This window comes from Clupea harengus, chromosome 11 (assembly GCF_900700415.2).
Source record: "Clupea harengus chromosome 11, Ch_v2.0.2, whole genome shotgun sequence".
In the NCBI taxonomy this organism is placed as follows: domain Eukaryota; kingdom Metazoa; phylum Chordata; class Actinopteri; order Clupeiformes; family Clupeidae; genus Clupea; species Clupea harengus.
The window spans coordinates 24,771,689-24,787,586 of NC_045162.1; the positions used below are offsets into that span (position 1 = coordinate 24,771,689).

The following is a 15,898-nucleotide window of genomic DNA, read 5'->3' on the forward strand; positions in this document are numbered from 1 at the left end:
GATCTGTGTTCTTCCACTAAAAGGACCGATATCACACTAGGTTGTGTACTCATAGGTTTTGCAATGCATGTATGCATGTATGCAGCATAGGTTCCCCATATAGCATACTGAGATGTGATATTGTTTGTATAGATGAAGACTCTGACTGATACACGCACCTCCTCACACATCAAAGCAACTCAGCTGCTCATCCTGCCATTGCTGCCTGACTCTGTGTGTGGGCCTCAGCTGTCCAGGAAGAATACAAGCCTTTGACATCTCCTCAAGCAGGCCTATTTACATACACACACACACACACACACACACACACACACACACACACACACACACACACACACACACACACACACACACACACACACACACACACAGAGAGAGAGACACACACACACACACAGAGACACACAGACACACACACACACATCATTGGCCAGTGTTTAACGTTGATTTTCTGCAACTAAATCAGCACTATTCCTTGCCATGCCTGGCATCATAATGTAATGGTTGTGACAGTCAAGGTTATTTCCCTCAGGGTCTCTCCATCCCTTCCAATAGTGTACCCGGCTTCTTTCCAGAGAAAGCCTCAAATCCATCAAATAAACTGCCCTCTTCCAAATCAGAAAACGGCTCTCGCCAGGCTGTTTGTCTCTCTCTGCTGAGATGAAAGGACCTGTCCCTCTGCCCCCGGCCTCTTTTGTGAGCGAATGAAACAGCCCCACTCCCTCCCCCATGCCACCCCTGCATCCCCCACGGTTATTTTTACCATACCCCTTTGTGACAACACCCCACCGCTCACACGGCTCCAGCCATGGAAGAAAGGAGGCTCGGGAGCCCATACATCGACCAGGCACTGAGGACAACCTCATGAGGACCAAGCCAGAAGAGGGGCCACTCAGACTCAGGAACATGAGGCACCCTAGAGCGGTGAAAGGCACCAGCATGTACACCCCATTGTTGGACACCCCATGGATTCCACCATGGCCTCCATGTAGCCTGGAAGAGAGGGGGCCCAGTCCCCTTCTCTGACATCTCTAAGGGCCTTGATGATGGCTTGCATGTGTGCATGGGGACTGCCCCGAGGCTCAGTGGTGAGGGAGATCGGCAGTCGCTGGGACCTCCTCCACTGGATGAGCTGGGGGGGATGTGCCCTTCCCAGACCCTGGAGCAATCCTTTCCCTGGATTTACATTTACATTTTACATTTAGTCATTTAGCAGACGCCTTTATCCAAAGCGACTTACATATGTGCGACTTACAATGTATACACATTTTACATTTACACTGATGGCACACTGCACATCAGGAGCAATTAGGGGTTCAGTGCCTTGCTCAAGGACACTTCGACAGGGAATCGAACTAGCAACCTTCTGATTACTAAACGACTTCTTTACCTCCTGTACCACTGCCGCCCCATTTCTTCTGGAGTACTACAACCACATACACCCCCAACCCCAACCCCAACACCAGCCTCTGAAAATGTTCTCAAACAGCCCGATCAAAGGGGTGATGGGAGTGGGAGGGGGAGAGGGAGGAACAGTGGATGCCCTCTGGGGTCACACAACAAGGGCTCGGGGTGGCCAGGATGACGTCTCTCAGTCAGGGCTTAACTATTCAGTGACTTTTTGTGCTTGTGAAAGTACGTCACCAGGGGCAGTTCATTTCCTACAAGTCATGATCTGACATTTATGTGGCTTGAACCCTTGGCCAAATCTGAAGGAAAAGGCTCATAAAGTGTCTGTTGTGCTTCAGTAAAGAGAAAAGCAGTATCTTAGTGAACAGTCACTCTCTTTTTAGAGCCACAATAACAGGAACTTACAGAATACTGAATATTACAGACAAGAAATAAATCATTACCCTTTACATTTTACATTTTTACATTTTTACATTTTACAATTTACATTTACATTTACATTTTAAATTTGCATTTACATTATACGTCCTTTTCTTTCTTAAGACCATTTCAGGCAATTTGCTCTGATAGACATTGTATTGGCTCCAATAGGCCATCAGTGTATTCTGCCTCTGGGTGCTGCAGATCCGCCCTAGAGAGCTAGAACAGAGGAGCATTGAAAGGCCCGGAGCCTGTAATGAGTTCCCACACAAAAAGGAAAAGGTCAAATGTCTCCAAGCACACGAATCCACATCATTAGGAGTCAAGCATCCAATTGCCCGTCCAAACTCATCTGACCCAGCAGATCCCAAAGTGACACAATGATGAGTCATACGTGAACCACGCGTAAACAAGAACTTTACTTTTTAGCACAGGCTTGAACCCTCTTGAAAGTGTGTTCTGCGGTATACCGTGCCATATGACTGACGGTACAGACAGGAAGTTGTATTTTAACTAGTATTGAATGCTGAGGTGAGGTGGAGGGCCTGGTAATGGCCCATGAAAATGAGGGCTAAGTGGACTGTCCAGCAGAGAGCCATCAGCTCCTAACACCAGACACGGCAGTGCTGATCAATGCTGTCTGGGGATGAGGGAGTGGCGGTGTCTGTGTCTGTGTGTCTGTGTATGTCTGCATGTGGATTTGGTGTGTCTGCCTATTTACATATGCGCCCATGTCTGAGTGCTTCTAAATGTACGTGCAGCCGTTGTTGTGCGGCGTGTTGTTGCGTGTATGTGTGTGGGGAGGGGGTTGGAGGAGTTGTCTGTAAATGCTATTCACCCCCACTCCACCCCCAACCCACCCCACCCCACCCCACCCAGACTGCTCCTCGTTTGTGCTGGCACACACGCCGGCAGCTGTCCAAGGTGCTGAAGGGTGTGCGGTGTGTTTGAAGGCCGGGCGGTGTCAGAGGTGGTGAGGCTGGTCAAAAGGCAAGTGTCAGTGTCAGCCAAGCGCTGCGCTCAGACAGGAGATTGTGTTGCTGTTGTGAAAGCGCACACTGGCCGCGGCTGCACTTGTTTCCCTCACCCACTCGCACAAATCTGGGTCAGGGGTGAATATGAGTATATTTTACTACATATACACACATACCGCAAGAGCACATATAGAAATGGACCATATCTTTACTGGAGGGTTAAAACTAATGGGTGACAAAGCTATAGAGCTATACTATGATGCAAACAATGGAGCTTTTATCATGCCACAGCAATCTTATTAATGAGAATGTAACAATAACAGAATGTTGAATTATATAACAATTCTAAAAGTTAGGCTCTAGCCTTTAACCCTTTGTATGTATGCCTGAAGCACACTGTCCACGACATGTTTGTTTGGTTTGTCCCACTGGCCTGTCAGTCTCCTCATCCCCTTTAGGTGTTTGTTCAGCTCAGGAAAAAGCGGATCTGTCCAGTTTCCGAGTAAGACTCAGGAAGCCGATGAGGGGCTTTCATTTCCTCTGTCAGACACAAAGAATAAAGAGTAGCTGTGTGCACACTTCGGAATAAAGAATGGTCTCTTTTGTGTGCAGACCATGAAATAATACTATAGTGTTTCATATACACGAGGATACGAGTAGTCTTTGTGGCGGAGAATTCTGTCCTACTGGTCAGCCTGCAAAGAGATCATTCATTGTGATGATGGGTCTCAGTCCACTTAAGACCCTTTTGTCAACTGAAAGTGGCTAACTGACACTGGCAGGTCACCTGTGTCGGTCACATGGACACACACAGGAACTGGTGACCTTTTGAACTAGGCATAGATCACCCCACAAGCCTGCCTTGTGTCTATTTTGGAATCTAAGCAAGCTCTAAAATGGAATGATTTTGTGCAGAAGTGACTGCAAGTGACTGATTAACCTTGGCAAATCCTTAAATCCATCAGCTGCTATGTTTTGATCAAATATTCATTGCATGTTAACATGCTACGAATCTTTCAATCTATTGAGGTTTACCAGCAGTTAAGTTAGATGATCATTTGATGATAACAGATGTAAGATTTGTAATATATAAATGACTGTAATTGTAGTGTAACAATGAAAAGTCATTCAAACCCATATATACTGTATGTGCTCTGTAGAAACACTTGCACAGGGCATCTCATGTATGCTTACAAAAACAGTTCACATGAAACCATTCACTACCACGTGAATTAAACCATAACATCAATAGTGTTGTTTTTAAATATTCCTGTTGTCTTCACTTAACAGGTACATATCCTTCTCTTATGTCCTATTCATTTGAAAACAACTCTAACAACAAGGCATCTCAGATTGTGGGTTATGATCATGAAGTTAACGTGAAGGAAATCATATTTCTCAGGCAGTCTACTGTCTCAGGAAGCTACTGTCACAGTTATAATAAAAAAGACAAGACTATTCTGCCCCCTTGTGGTCATTTATTGGACATACAAAAGAGAAACGTAACACTGTTGTTCAATGCTTCACCAAAACCTAATTTGCCCATCACTACCAATTAGGAAACTCGTTAAGGGGTGATGAACCACTGACTAGAGATCATTTAAGTGGTTCAACACCCCTAATTGGTGTTTTTGCAAGTCTTTAAATTGCGTTCCAAAGATTACTTGCTGTTGTAACTCATGGTAAGTGAAATAGATCTATCATAAATTATGACTGACTATTACACCAGGAGTGAAGCTCGCCTAGAGCGCCAAATGTGCTAGGATGTGTTGTCACGCAACTGTGTGATACCCAACGTTGATGTGACTGAGAAGCTGTGCAACTGTGCAGCTTTAATTGGTTTGGTCATTGTTCTTAAACTTGAATGTTGACTACATAGCTTTTTAGCCAAATGTCAGGTAGGGGGGGTAGAGGGTCTTTTGCACTCTTTCTTTTCACTTTAGCAGATAACGCAAACCCCATGCTGCTGCGCGTATGAGTGGTGTGAAGTCCCCTTGTGGAGCACATTTAAACCAGGTGTTTTGTCATTTCATTAGAAATGCTCCTGGAATGTCAGTCTGGTTCAATGGAAACACTAAAAACTGCTTCTTTTATTCTACATTTCATAACATTAGTCTTTGAAACAGTGCCTATAAGCATCCCCTTTGCTCATAACCCTGAGAGCACATTTAACTCTGAGTTAGTTCCTGCAAATGTTGGTGTTTTGTTCCATGTGTTTGTGGTGGGAATGTGTGTAGTAGCTTCTTATTTCAGATCGCTCATCTGTCCACTCCATTTGCAACTGCACCTGAATGAAAGGCTGTCTGGGAGCTGTCGGCAAATGAATGAGTCCTCACTGACTGATGACCGACCCTGTGTGCGCTTGAGCTTAGTCCCGACCTTCGAAGTCCTTCATCCCGAAGTCCTTCTCTGCGTGCTGTGTGTCTATCCTGTTTCCCACTCCGTTTCTTAGGCCAATATTCCAATAGGAGCCCCACATTTCTCATGTGTGTCTGGGAACGCCCTAACCGTGTGATGAAGCACTTGGAAATCCTTTCCTGTCCAATCAAGAGCTACAAGCTTGTCTCACTGCTAAATGAACCTCAGATTGCTGTTTCTTGGTGTATCAAGTGAGGTCCTTTTAATCTTAATTTTCCCGGGTGCAATTTTAACTTCATGTATTGCATGAACCTTTGCACTATACAACCATAGCTTGCCACAGTAATGTGTCTTTGTTTTGCTTTTCTTAATACATGTATATAAAAAGGGGTTTTACGATGAGATTGTGGGGGGAGGGGGGTTGGGGGCTGTAAACTATCCTTTCTCTTGTCTTTGCAGCTTTCCAAGCTAAAGTCAACGTACGTCTCACTTGAGTGTTGACCGAAGCTTGGCTGAGCAGGCAATCCTATCCATTTCAGATTTGAAAGGTCTTTTGTAAACTACTTGAGCAAAAAAATGAATTGAGAAGCAAACCAAGTTCTTGGGATTCGCTGGGGGATGGGGAAACCTGCAGTGTTTTTTGTAGTTCTAGGCTCAACGGAAAGTCAACTTGCCAGTGTTGAATACTAGTGTGGCACTTGGTGGGGTTTGTATTTTTATTTAATTGGTTCCTAATCAGTTCTTTTATACCTTAACTTAATATGGGGGGCGGGGGGTGGCATGTAAACTTGTTTTCTCTTTGCAGTTTACAGCTTTAGGTACATGCAGTGCGTCAAATCCAAGGGATCAATTCAAATCTTGCTGATGAATCAAAAGTGATAAGTGGCCATTTGATCAATTAATCTCTGGTGTCCTTACATGGAAAACAAAATTGTCTGATGCCCTTAAGCAGTACTGGAGAAGTCGATGTACGGGTTGTGCAAGGGATGGGGAAACCTGCAGTCTTCTGTTTGTACTTTCAGGCCACTCAGGGAGCCAAGACGAGTTGCGCAGCAGGTGCCAGGTTTTTCTTTTCCTGGAGGAACAATGTTGTTCCTTCCAGGTTTTGCTTTTTAATCCTGGTTAACAAAAAAAAGCAAAAGACTCCGGTGGTGGCACTCCTGATCTTCAGGATGGGGTTCAATTCCCTGCGGTGTCTTTGCTTTCCCGCCTGCTGATTAGTGAATTATCGGTTAGTGTAGGGAATTACAACTGATGTGCAGTCAGATTGTACACTTCATACAGAATACACGCGTCTAATTGAATCACTTCATGCAGATTGCCTTACACTGTTATATTATATAATGCTGACTGAATTCAATTCAATTCAACTTTATTTCGCCATGTATACAGATACTAGGAATTTGTTTTGGTATTCTCCATGCAGGCTATAGTATCACCAAACTATCTCCTGCACGAGATCTCCACGGCCGCTACACAAGCGCCATCGGAAATACTCAGTTAACTTCCATGACTCATACGGTTAATACAATCATGATACTGTTCACGTGTAAGGGTTTCAAAATTGTTCAGTACATAGAGTATTTATTGCATAAAATTCAGTTCAGAAGCCAAGTATAACAAATAGTACTGTACATGGTATGCAACATACATAACAGGGTACATTTCTAGACAGAGTTAGTTCAGTCAGTTCAGTCAGTTAAAAAGATCTGTTTCTCTTGCCTTTACAAATCACAGGCTTAAAGGTGAAATATTCAAGTATCTTACAGTTCATTGTAATGTGGGATATTGTAGCTTACACGGAAATGCAAAACCCAATAAAAACTGAAAACTCAAATATTAAAGATGAATTCCATTTTAAAGAAAAGATTTTAACCACGGATGTTAACCACACAGACAAACTATTAACAGTAGGCTGATTTCATTCATTTCACATCTCACTCATTTCCTGATATAATTTTTCCAGCTTTAAGAGGAGAAAGAAATCACCCACACACAAAATCAAGAACAGGGCAAACGAGCTTGCTAATGTGAAAATGATCGTTTGTTGATTAGATTGCCTTAATGACTCCTAAATTCTCATGAAAACACCCAGAAAAGCTGTCTGCCTGCTTTTCCCTCTTTCAGCATCAGACGAGACAGTGGCGTTCTGAGGTGTGTGTGTGGCGACGCCTTGGAGGACCCAGCAGGGTTGGGAGCGAGCGGACCTGGTGGAAGAGAGGCGGAGGAGGCGTTTCTCCCTCTGAGCCTTCCTCTCAGAGCCCCACCAGACGGACACTCATCTCCCACAGTCGGCTGGCCGCAACGTCATCTCTGCCCTCTGGTGCGACCTCCTTCTCAGAGCAGTCACTGAAGTACAGGCAGATACACACACACACACACACACACACACACACACACCACACACCACACACACACACACCACACACACACCACACACACACCACACACACACACCAAACACACACCACACACCAAACACACACCACACACAAACACACACACCACACACACCAAACACACCACACACACCAAACACACACACACACACACACACACACACACCAAACACACACCACACACACACACACACAAACGCACAGAAAAGTATTCATATTTATTGCACCTAAACACGCACCCATTGACATTTTCAAAAAAGGAACATCATCTATTTACAAATATCATCCATTAACAGATATCATCCATGAACATAGCTACACTAGATCCAACCGTTTTTTGGATAGATACATACATAGATACATCAGACAACAGGTAATGAAACCCCAAGACTTGGCCATGATTTTGCAAGGCATCTGCATCACATCGCTTATATACATCAAAACACACAGTAACAGCTCACCACAAATCTGTGCCAATACCCATTGCCATACAAATCTCCACCAAGAGCTCTGTAGTCCAAACCTACCTGAAGTAACAGCCAGATTTGCTCTCCAGCCCCTCGGTCACAGCGCAGTAGATGGATGTCTGGGCTCCCTCCCGTGGGGTCTTCATGAACGCGTATGAGGGGAGCATCAGCACGGTCTTCAGGAAGGGGAACCAGCTCTCCACGTGCCGGCCGAGCTCTGTCCGAATTACCCCTGGATGGAGGCTAAACGACGAAACCCCGGTGCCTACAGACACAGACAAACTCCTCACTCACTCACACACTGTTTTTAAGGGATCGGGGGAAGTAAATAACATTCAAATGGTGTTTACCTAGAGCAGACCCATTTTCTCCATGGCAACAGTGAAAGTTACATAAGTGCCCAGAGAACTTAACCTATGCTCTGCTGTCTTCCATGGCCATGGTCACCAGGGCTGACATCTTTTCTAAAGCACACTTCTTAGAACGTAAGTAGGGATTATCCTCAAGTTCCTCAAGTCATCAAGTGTAAATTATACACTTGAAAGGAATTTGTCTTTAAAATTCAAATCAAGAGACTGGTAATGTGTGTGTATTGTAGAACCTTTTACTGTGATATAATTGCTGTTAGAAATATAGATAGCTAGCTAGCCAGAGTTAAACAGGCCCAAGATGGACACTAGGTTGTTGGATAACATTAGCTAACAGCATCATCAGAAGGAACAGTTTAGACATGAGGGGTTTGTTCAAGCTGGAGTCTTTGCTTGAGATGGGAATTAAAAGGGATTTAGCTCAACAGGACAAAACAAATCCTGAATTACTGACTTAATTATTTGACTAAATTATTGAAGAGCTTTCACAGCAACAAGGATATCATGAATGAATCAATCAATGTATTTATTTATTTATTGTCACTTTCCACTTTCCCACTAAGCGTGTTGTCTCACCGTAAGGGGTGCAAATCACTGACCCAAACAGACTTAGATTTGATTGTAGTTCTAATGAGATTTCAGAAAATCTCAAATTGTTCAACATTTACATTTCATTTTAGTATTTCAATTGAATTAAACACTAATAATCCTTGCATCCCACCAAATGTTGGGACCCTTGGAGAGTGTCAGAGCCGCCACCATCTGCCATCTACCCAGTCTGTCATGGGGAAGTTGGAGGTAAATCAACAAGGAGAAATAAAGCACAAAGGGGGACCTCAACATTAAGTCTACGGTGGAGCTCTTTACCTCTCATCCTGCGAGCAAGCTCTCGGGAGAAAAGGACATTGGCCAGCTTGCTCTGCCTGTAGCTGACCAGTGAACTGTATGGCCTCTTGTCGAAAAACAGATCATCAAAGTCAATTTTTCCTGTAGGAGTTCAGCAGAGATATTAGGTAAGTTAGGTATGTCAGCAAGTCAAGACATCTAATTGATCTTGTTTTGACTCTTATTATTAAAAATTCTTTTGAATGTATGAGTGTGGATGTTGTCTTAGACAACAACAGTTTGTCTCATTATTCAACATCTTTTTGTATATGGCTGTAATTATATTTTCAGCAAGCAGTTTTTTTGTAATAAGTTAATCGAATTTCAAGCAAACATTACCTCCTTTGTGTGCAATACTGGCCACATTCACTACCCGACTAGGGTTGGACCTCCTCAGCACCCCTATCAGCATGGCGGTCAGAAGAAAATGTCCCAAATGATTGACAGCCAGCTGTGTTTCATAGCCATCCTCTGTCACCCACTTGGGGCACATCATCACACCTGAGAGACAAATATCAGCTTCCATACATCAAAGGGGAACTAGGGTCAAAAATTCCATTCCAATATAATGTTGGCCTTGGGAGTTGTATCAGCCATCCACTTAGTAGCCCTAATATATCAAGCTCTTCTCCTGGACTAAATACGATGAGCAACCTGGGTTAAGACCAGAGCCTGAACTTCATTTTGATAGTACACAGTCAGGTGAAGGGGAGGTAAACGCACCTTTCATTCACATTACAGTGTAGGGTATTCACTTAATGATTTTTGTGGTCAGAGTACAAAAACACGCAAAAATGTGATACTACCTTTCACAGCACGCCAAAATGCATGTCATAAATGCCAGCTGTGCTGTTGTTGGTGTTGGCAGGGCAAGACTGTGGCTTGTTTTAGACAACAACCCTTACTGAAAACTGCACTGAATAAGGCAAGTATACTGTATATAAGTATGACTATAACTTTATATAGAATATCAAGTTGGATTGACGCAATTAAACTAACTTCACCTATCTGTTTTTTTCCTTCATAACCTTCTGAGGTCAAAAGTTAGTCCTGGATGCCGTAATAGTGTGTAAACTGAAATGAATGGGTGCAGTGTTTCCGAATTAGGTTTGTGGCTAGGCATTCAGGGACATAGAGCAAAGCTAACACACTAACTTGGCCCAGAGCTTGGGCCCAGCTGGCCTGTGAAAACTTCCTAGAAGGACATACAGTGAAATTTATACAAGGGAACACCAGAGAGAAGAATACCTCAAGTTATATATGCCCATATCTGAACCTTCTACTCTTAAGATACCCTTTTGTAGATAATGACTAATTATTCCAATGAAAACAGCGCTGTGTTAAAGGAATTACTGAATTTCAAAGCATAAGTTGCTGCTGTTGCCACACCTCACCAGCATTGTTAATGAGAATGTCCAGGCGATCTTCTGTGACAAGAAACTCCTTGGCAAACTGACGCACGGAATACAGGGAGGCCAGATCCAGGTGGCGCACAACCACATTTCCATTTCCTGTTGATGTCCGAATATATTCTGCCGTCCTCTCTGCCCTGATCAGGTCCCTGCATGCCATCACCACTCGAGCCCCTATAGATACACACTATTACCCAAGGAAAAGGCAAATACACGGCAGATGTATGGCAATACCTTTTACCATTACAATTGCCATGCGGTTGGGTATGTCCATTGCACAAAACAGGTAAACATGTGATACACTAATAGAATTAGCCAGTATGGTTTTCATTTAAGGCAATCACTCTAGTGATTAAGAGTGCAATACACAAATGCATACACTGCCATCATTGTGCACAGCACTGCCAAACACACTGCACTTCACAATGTAGACTCAAGCCCACTGTGTTCACAGTAAAAATTATATACGTACATCTAGATAGAAATGCTGCATAGGAAAGGAAGGCCTGGTTGTACCTCTGCGCGCCATGTCACATGCTGTCTCCTTGCCAATGCCGGTGTTGGCTCCAGTGATCAGCACCGTCTTCCCATCAAGACGCGCCTGGCTGCGACACGTCCCCCCAGCTATCCATCTCCTCAGTGCAAGAAGGCCTTTGTCAGGGGGAAATGTGCTTTTATTTATAACACTGTTCTAACTTTTTTGTCCAAATCTTTTTTTTTGTCTATGCAAAATCAAATGAGCCATACATTGTGGGTGCTATGGAGTATGCTTACTTATAGTGCCATACGTTACGTACTGTGACATGAAACCAACTCAAGTTCACTTAAGACCAAATATTTTATTCAGACATGCAGGCACATTGGACCAGGTACTTGCTGTGTATAGAGTAATGTTACAATTAGACTTGTGGAGCGAAAAAATCTGATCTGGTCTTTCAGATCTCTGTAAAACTGCATAGAGCAAAACACCTTGAAAATAGTCTGAAGATTATTCCATAATCATGTCAACAATGAAGCAAGTAATGAACTAGCCAGGTTCACAGAAATAATACGAGCTAAGAGGAGAAACGAATAGCTTCTTTCAAGCAGAGAGAGACACTATAGCTGAATCAAGAGCTCCTAAAAATAACAGTTTGCGTAATAGACATCACTTGAAATCCCCATTGTTTCATTATTTCTTTCTCTGTTCCACTCGGGTTAAGAGATGCAGCATCCGTCCATTTCCTGGTAGGATAATGCACATTTCCACAACAAATTGCATGCAGCTTAACAGCATAGAAGACAAGGTATTGAATCGTAGGACAAAGAGCCACAAAAGGCCGTTACTTACAGAAAGCTGTCACCACGGCTACTGCACCATACTTGGCGAAAGCAGATGATAGAACTTCTTCCCACATCTTTTACACCGGTAACGGGCTGTCCCCGAACCCAAACACTCCTCGCAACTGACCTCTGATCGAGTTAATGTTGCGATGTTTGTCTCGCCTCTTTCCTCTCCCGAACGAGGCTATGAATAGGTTTAAGCAACTTAACACAGCGGCTTACAGACAACCCATTAAGCTGCCTGGGTGATTCATCTCCAATGACTGACAGCCAGTCACACATCGAAGCAGAGCCTTATAGCAGCGAACGGAAGAGCTGTACCATCGATGTATTTCAATAATAATAAAAAAAATCCATTCCCAGTAATCCATAAACAAGCACACCGAGCATAAATGTCACACATTCTCGTGTAAGTGGATACTATCTTGATTCCATCGACAACAAATTTGGAAAAACTGTCCTTGGACTACATTAAGAAACTTTATTAGGTGAAATGTATTTATTAATGTATTTATTTATTCGAAATAATTGCGTAAATGTTTGAAGCAAAAAAAGAAAACATAATAAATAAAAAGGAGTATTGTAGATATTTAATTCATAATACGGGCTGATATAGCCTAACACTGGTCACTTGCAGAGCTCAAGAGAAGAGAATGTTGTCTAGAATTATTTCAATAAAGAATATACCAGCATGCTTCAGCAGCCTGCTGTAAGTAAATACGATAGCTAACAGCTGTTTTATGTTTAACACTTTTTATTGGTGTTTTTTGGGTAATCAATACAATTATACAATTACACATCACAAATCTAATGATTATACCCCTACCCACAATAAGACCCAGCTGCCCCCAGCCAGCCTAACCTATGCAGCCCTCCTGAGGAAGTACATACATTAAGAGAACATTTAGAATGTATATATATATAGAAATATTGCCATATTACAATACAATAACATACAACAATGCTGCAAGACAAAACAGAGAAAGGAAAAATAATATAAAAATAAATAAAAAGGAGAGACATGGTGTCTTTAATCCATCTACTGAATGTGGGTGGTGTTTGTTCCTTCCATAAGATTAGTATCAGGCGTCTGGCAAGCAGAGAGGTGAAACATGGGCCCTGCCCTTAAGAGAACGAGTTTCATCAGTAAAGCCAAAAATGGCACATAATGGGTTTGGAGGGATCAATCAATCAATCAATTCAATCTTATATAGTGCTTCTCTAAATACCCAAAGTCGCTTTACACAGTCCAGAGTCCAGTAATCATTCATACACAGTCATACCGGTGGTGGTAAGCTACCTCAGTAGCCACAGCTGCCCTGGGGCAGACTGACAGAAGCCTACGGCCCCTCCGACCACCACCAACATTCATTCATATTCATACGATGCAATGCATGTCTTTATGAAGGATGGCCATACCAAACAATGTTCAGTAAGCATGGAAAATGTCTGCCCAAAATGTTCTGAGGGAAGGGCAAGACCAGAACATATGTATGTGATCAGCTGGTTGACTTTTACAGCGGGGACAAGAGGGGTCAACATCAGGGAAGTTTAGCCCTGGTCCAATGAACTGTCAGGATGATTTTAAGTTGCTAACATCTGTTTTAAAGGTATTCTAAATAGTTTGTGTTTAAAACTTACTTACATGCTTTCCTATGTTTACAACAATAATGTAGGCCTTGAAGTAATATGACATAAATGTTTGTGCTTCCTTGAAGCGCCCCTGTTGACACTTTGTCAAAGGTCCCAACATCTCTCCAGAGTTCTCAAAACGATTCACAATTCCATTTACATGAAGTTTGTGGCAATTATGTGCTGATCACACCCTGATAAAGGGGTCCCTGAACTCCCCTCCTCCCTCAACATATACCATCTCCCTCCATGGTTATGACCACCAGCTTTACCTGTCCCTCGTGGAAGTCACCACAGTATCGGCACAGATGTTGTCTTGCTAATCAGAGATTTCAACTTTAATGACGGAAAGTCGTGTTCATCTTAACTGAAGATGACTGTTATCTCAGACAATTTTTATGTACAGCATAATAGTAGCATCTAGTCCAGCTTTTAATTGCTTTAACGAAGTCTGCAATAAATCTGGGGTGGGGACAAAATCTGGGGACAATCCCAACAGTGGTGTTTCCTTGATTCTAGATTAGAGCCCCCTTTGGGTCCTACTTTGGCAGCAAAAAAGGGCGTCACTGTTGCACATAAAAGGACACGCTTTGAGCAAGCAGTAAAGGCACTAAGTGGGCAGAGCTAGGCCGAAGTTAATTAGTGAAACATTTGGTTAAAGTCAACCAATAGAATTGTCGAGCAATCCCTAAACTGAATACATGAGAAGAGATCACAATGTAAGAAGATGGTAATATCAGTGTTAGTCATGAGTGCTTTTACAAGGAATAAACTGTAGTGCCTCTTCCGTTGTTCAAGCCAATTACATGTAAAGACACACAACTGTAGCTTGTAAGACCTGTTTTAAAGTGGCCAAGCCACATACCTTCAAACGGACTGTTTTGTTGAAAATCAGGGGCTGTGATTGGAGTTCATGACAAGCTAACGTTTTTGTTGAGATCAGTATAGCCCGTCTCTCATCCATTCTTTACTTAGGCCTTCAATGTAACATGTCCAAACATGAGTCACATGTGAGACATATTTAATGTATTCATCTAGATTCATCTAATTCAAACACATTTGCAGGTACTGAAACAAAAAATGTAGCTTTCAAATACACTTTTATAGGTGTAGGTGCAATGCAATTAAATGCAGCTGAAATGTCACTGAGATTACTCCTGTAAGTAACACAAAGTACCTTAAATTGAAGAAGAAGAAATGGAGGAGAGATGGTGAACTGGGGAAAAAAACATACACGAGTTCAGTGTGAGAGAGACTTCAAGCTAACTTTTTCACCAAGCTATAAAAAAGGGATGATTAAAGTTATTCTGTCTTTCAATGTTTGAAAGGCTGATTTCATGGATTGACACATGTACTAATATATATATATTTTGTGTGTCCTAGCAACATCACTGATGCTGGCTTGTTCATGGAGAGTGAAGGAGAGGAGATGGAGCCATGGCAACAAAAAAATGGGAATAGAAAGGATGAAACAATAAAATCTATTGAGAGAAACAATTCTGATAAGCTATTTGTTATGGCAACACAGAACAACTGTATATATATTTCTATGAGTAAACATTTGGAACATGACTATCTGCCCCATTAAGTGTAGTATTTTTCCAAGGCTTATCTCCTAAACTACACTATGAAGGTAGTCCACTACTGGTTTTATTAAAAAAAAGAACATGTAAAAAAATTATTCTGAGAAACTGGTGGAACTCTACCATTATCATGTTTCTACCGTTAACGCATCAGAAACTGAAGAATGCACAGATGCTTACTGTATAGGGTCATAATCTCACCCACAGATGCTTAATGAATTGGGCCATAATCTCACCCACAGATGCTTACTGTATAGGACCATAATCTCACCCACCGATGCTTAATGTATAGGGTCATAATCTAACCCACAGATGCTTTCTGTATAGGACCATAATCTCACCCACAGACGCTTACTGTATAGGGTCATAATCTAACCCACAGATGTGTACTGTATAGGGTCATAATCTCACCCACAGATGCTTACTGTATAGGGTCATAATCTAACCCACAGATCAGACAGCTGCAGTGGCACTTTACTGTATAGGGTCATAATCTAACCCACAGATGCTTTCTGTATAGGGTCATAATCTCACCCACAGATGCTTACTGTATAGGGTCATAATCTAACCCACTGATCAGACAGCTGCAGTGGCACGTGCCCCACCACAGAGTAGTGCTGTCATTTATGTGCAAAACATTCATGCACTAGCATTGGTATTGTTAGAC

General features: G+C 42.5%; 1 protein-coding gene across 1 annotated transcript; it reads right to left on the reverse strand.

Annotated features, from left to right (window-relative positions):
* Positions 1-6,712: 6,712 nt before the first annotated feature.
* LOC105908923 (retinol dehydrogenase 12) lies at positions 6,713-12,360 on the reverse strand. Its single transcript, XM_012837486.3, has 7 exons — positions 12,024-12,360; positions 11,210-11,344; positions 10,676-10,867; positions 9,621-9,782; positions 9,264-9,383; positions 8,089-8,293; positions 6,713-7,511 (listed from the first exon to the last, which is right to left on the reverse strand). The coding sequence occupies exons 1-7, from the start codon at positions 12,088-12,090 to the stop codon at positions 7,418-7,420; spliced, it is 975 nt and encodes a 324-aa protein (XP_012692940.1). The 5' UTR covers positions 12,091-12,360; the 3' UTR covers positions 6,713-7,417.
* Positions 12,361-15,898: the final 3,538 nt, after the last annotated feature.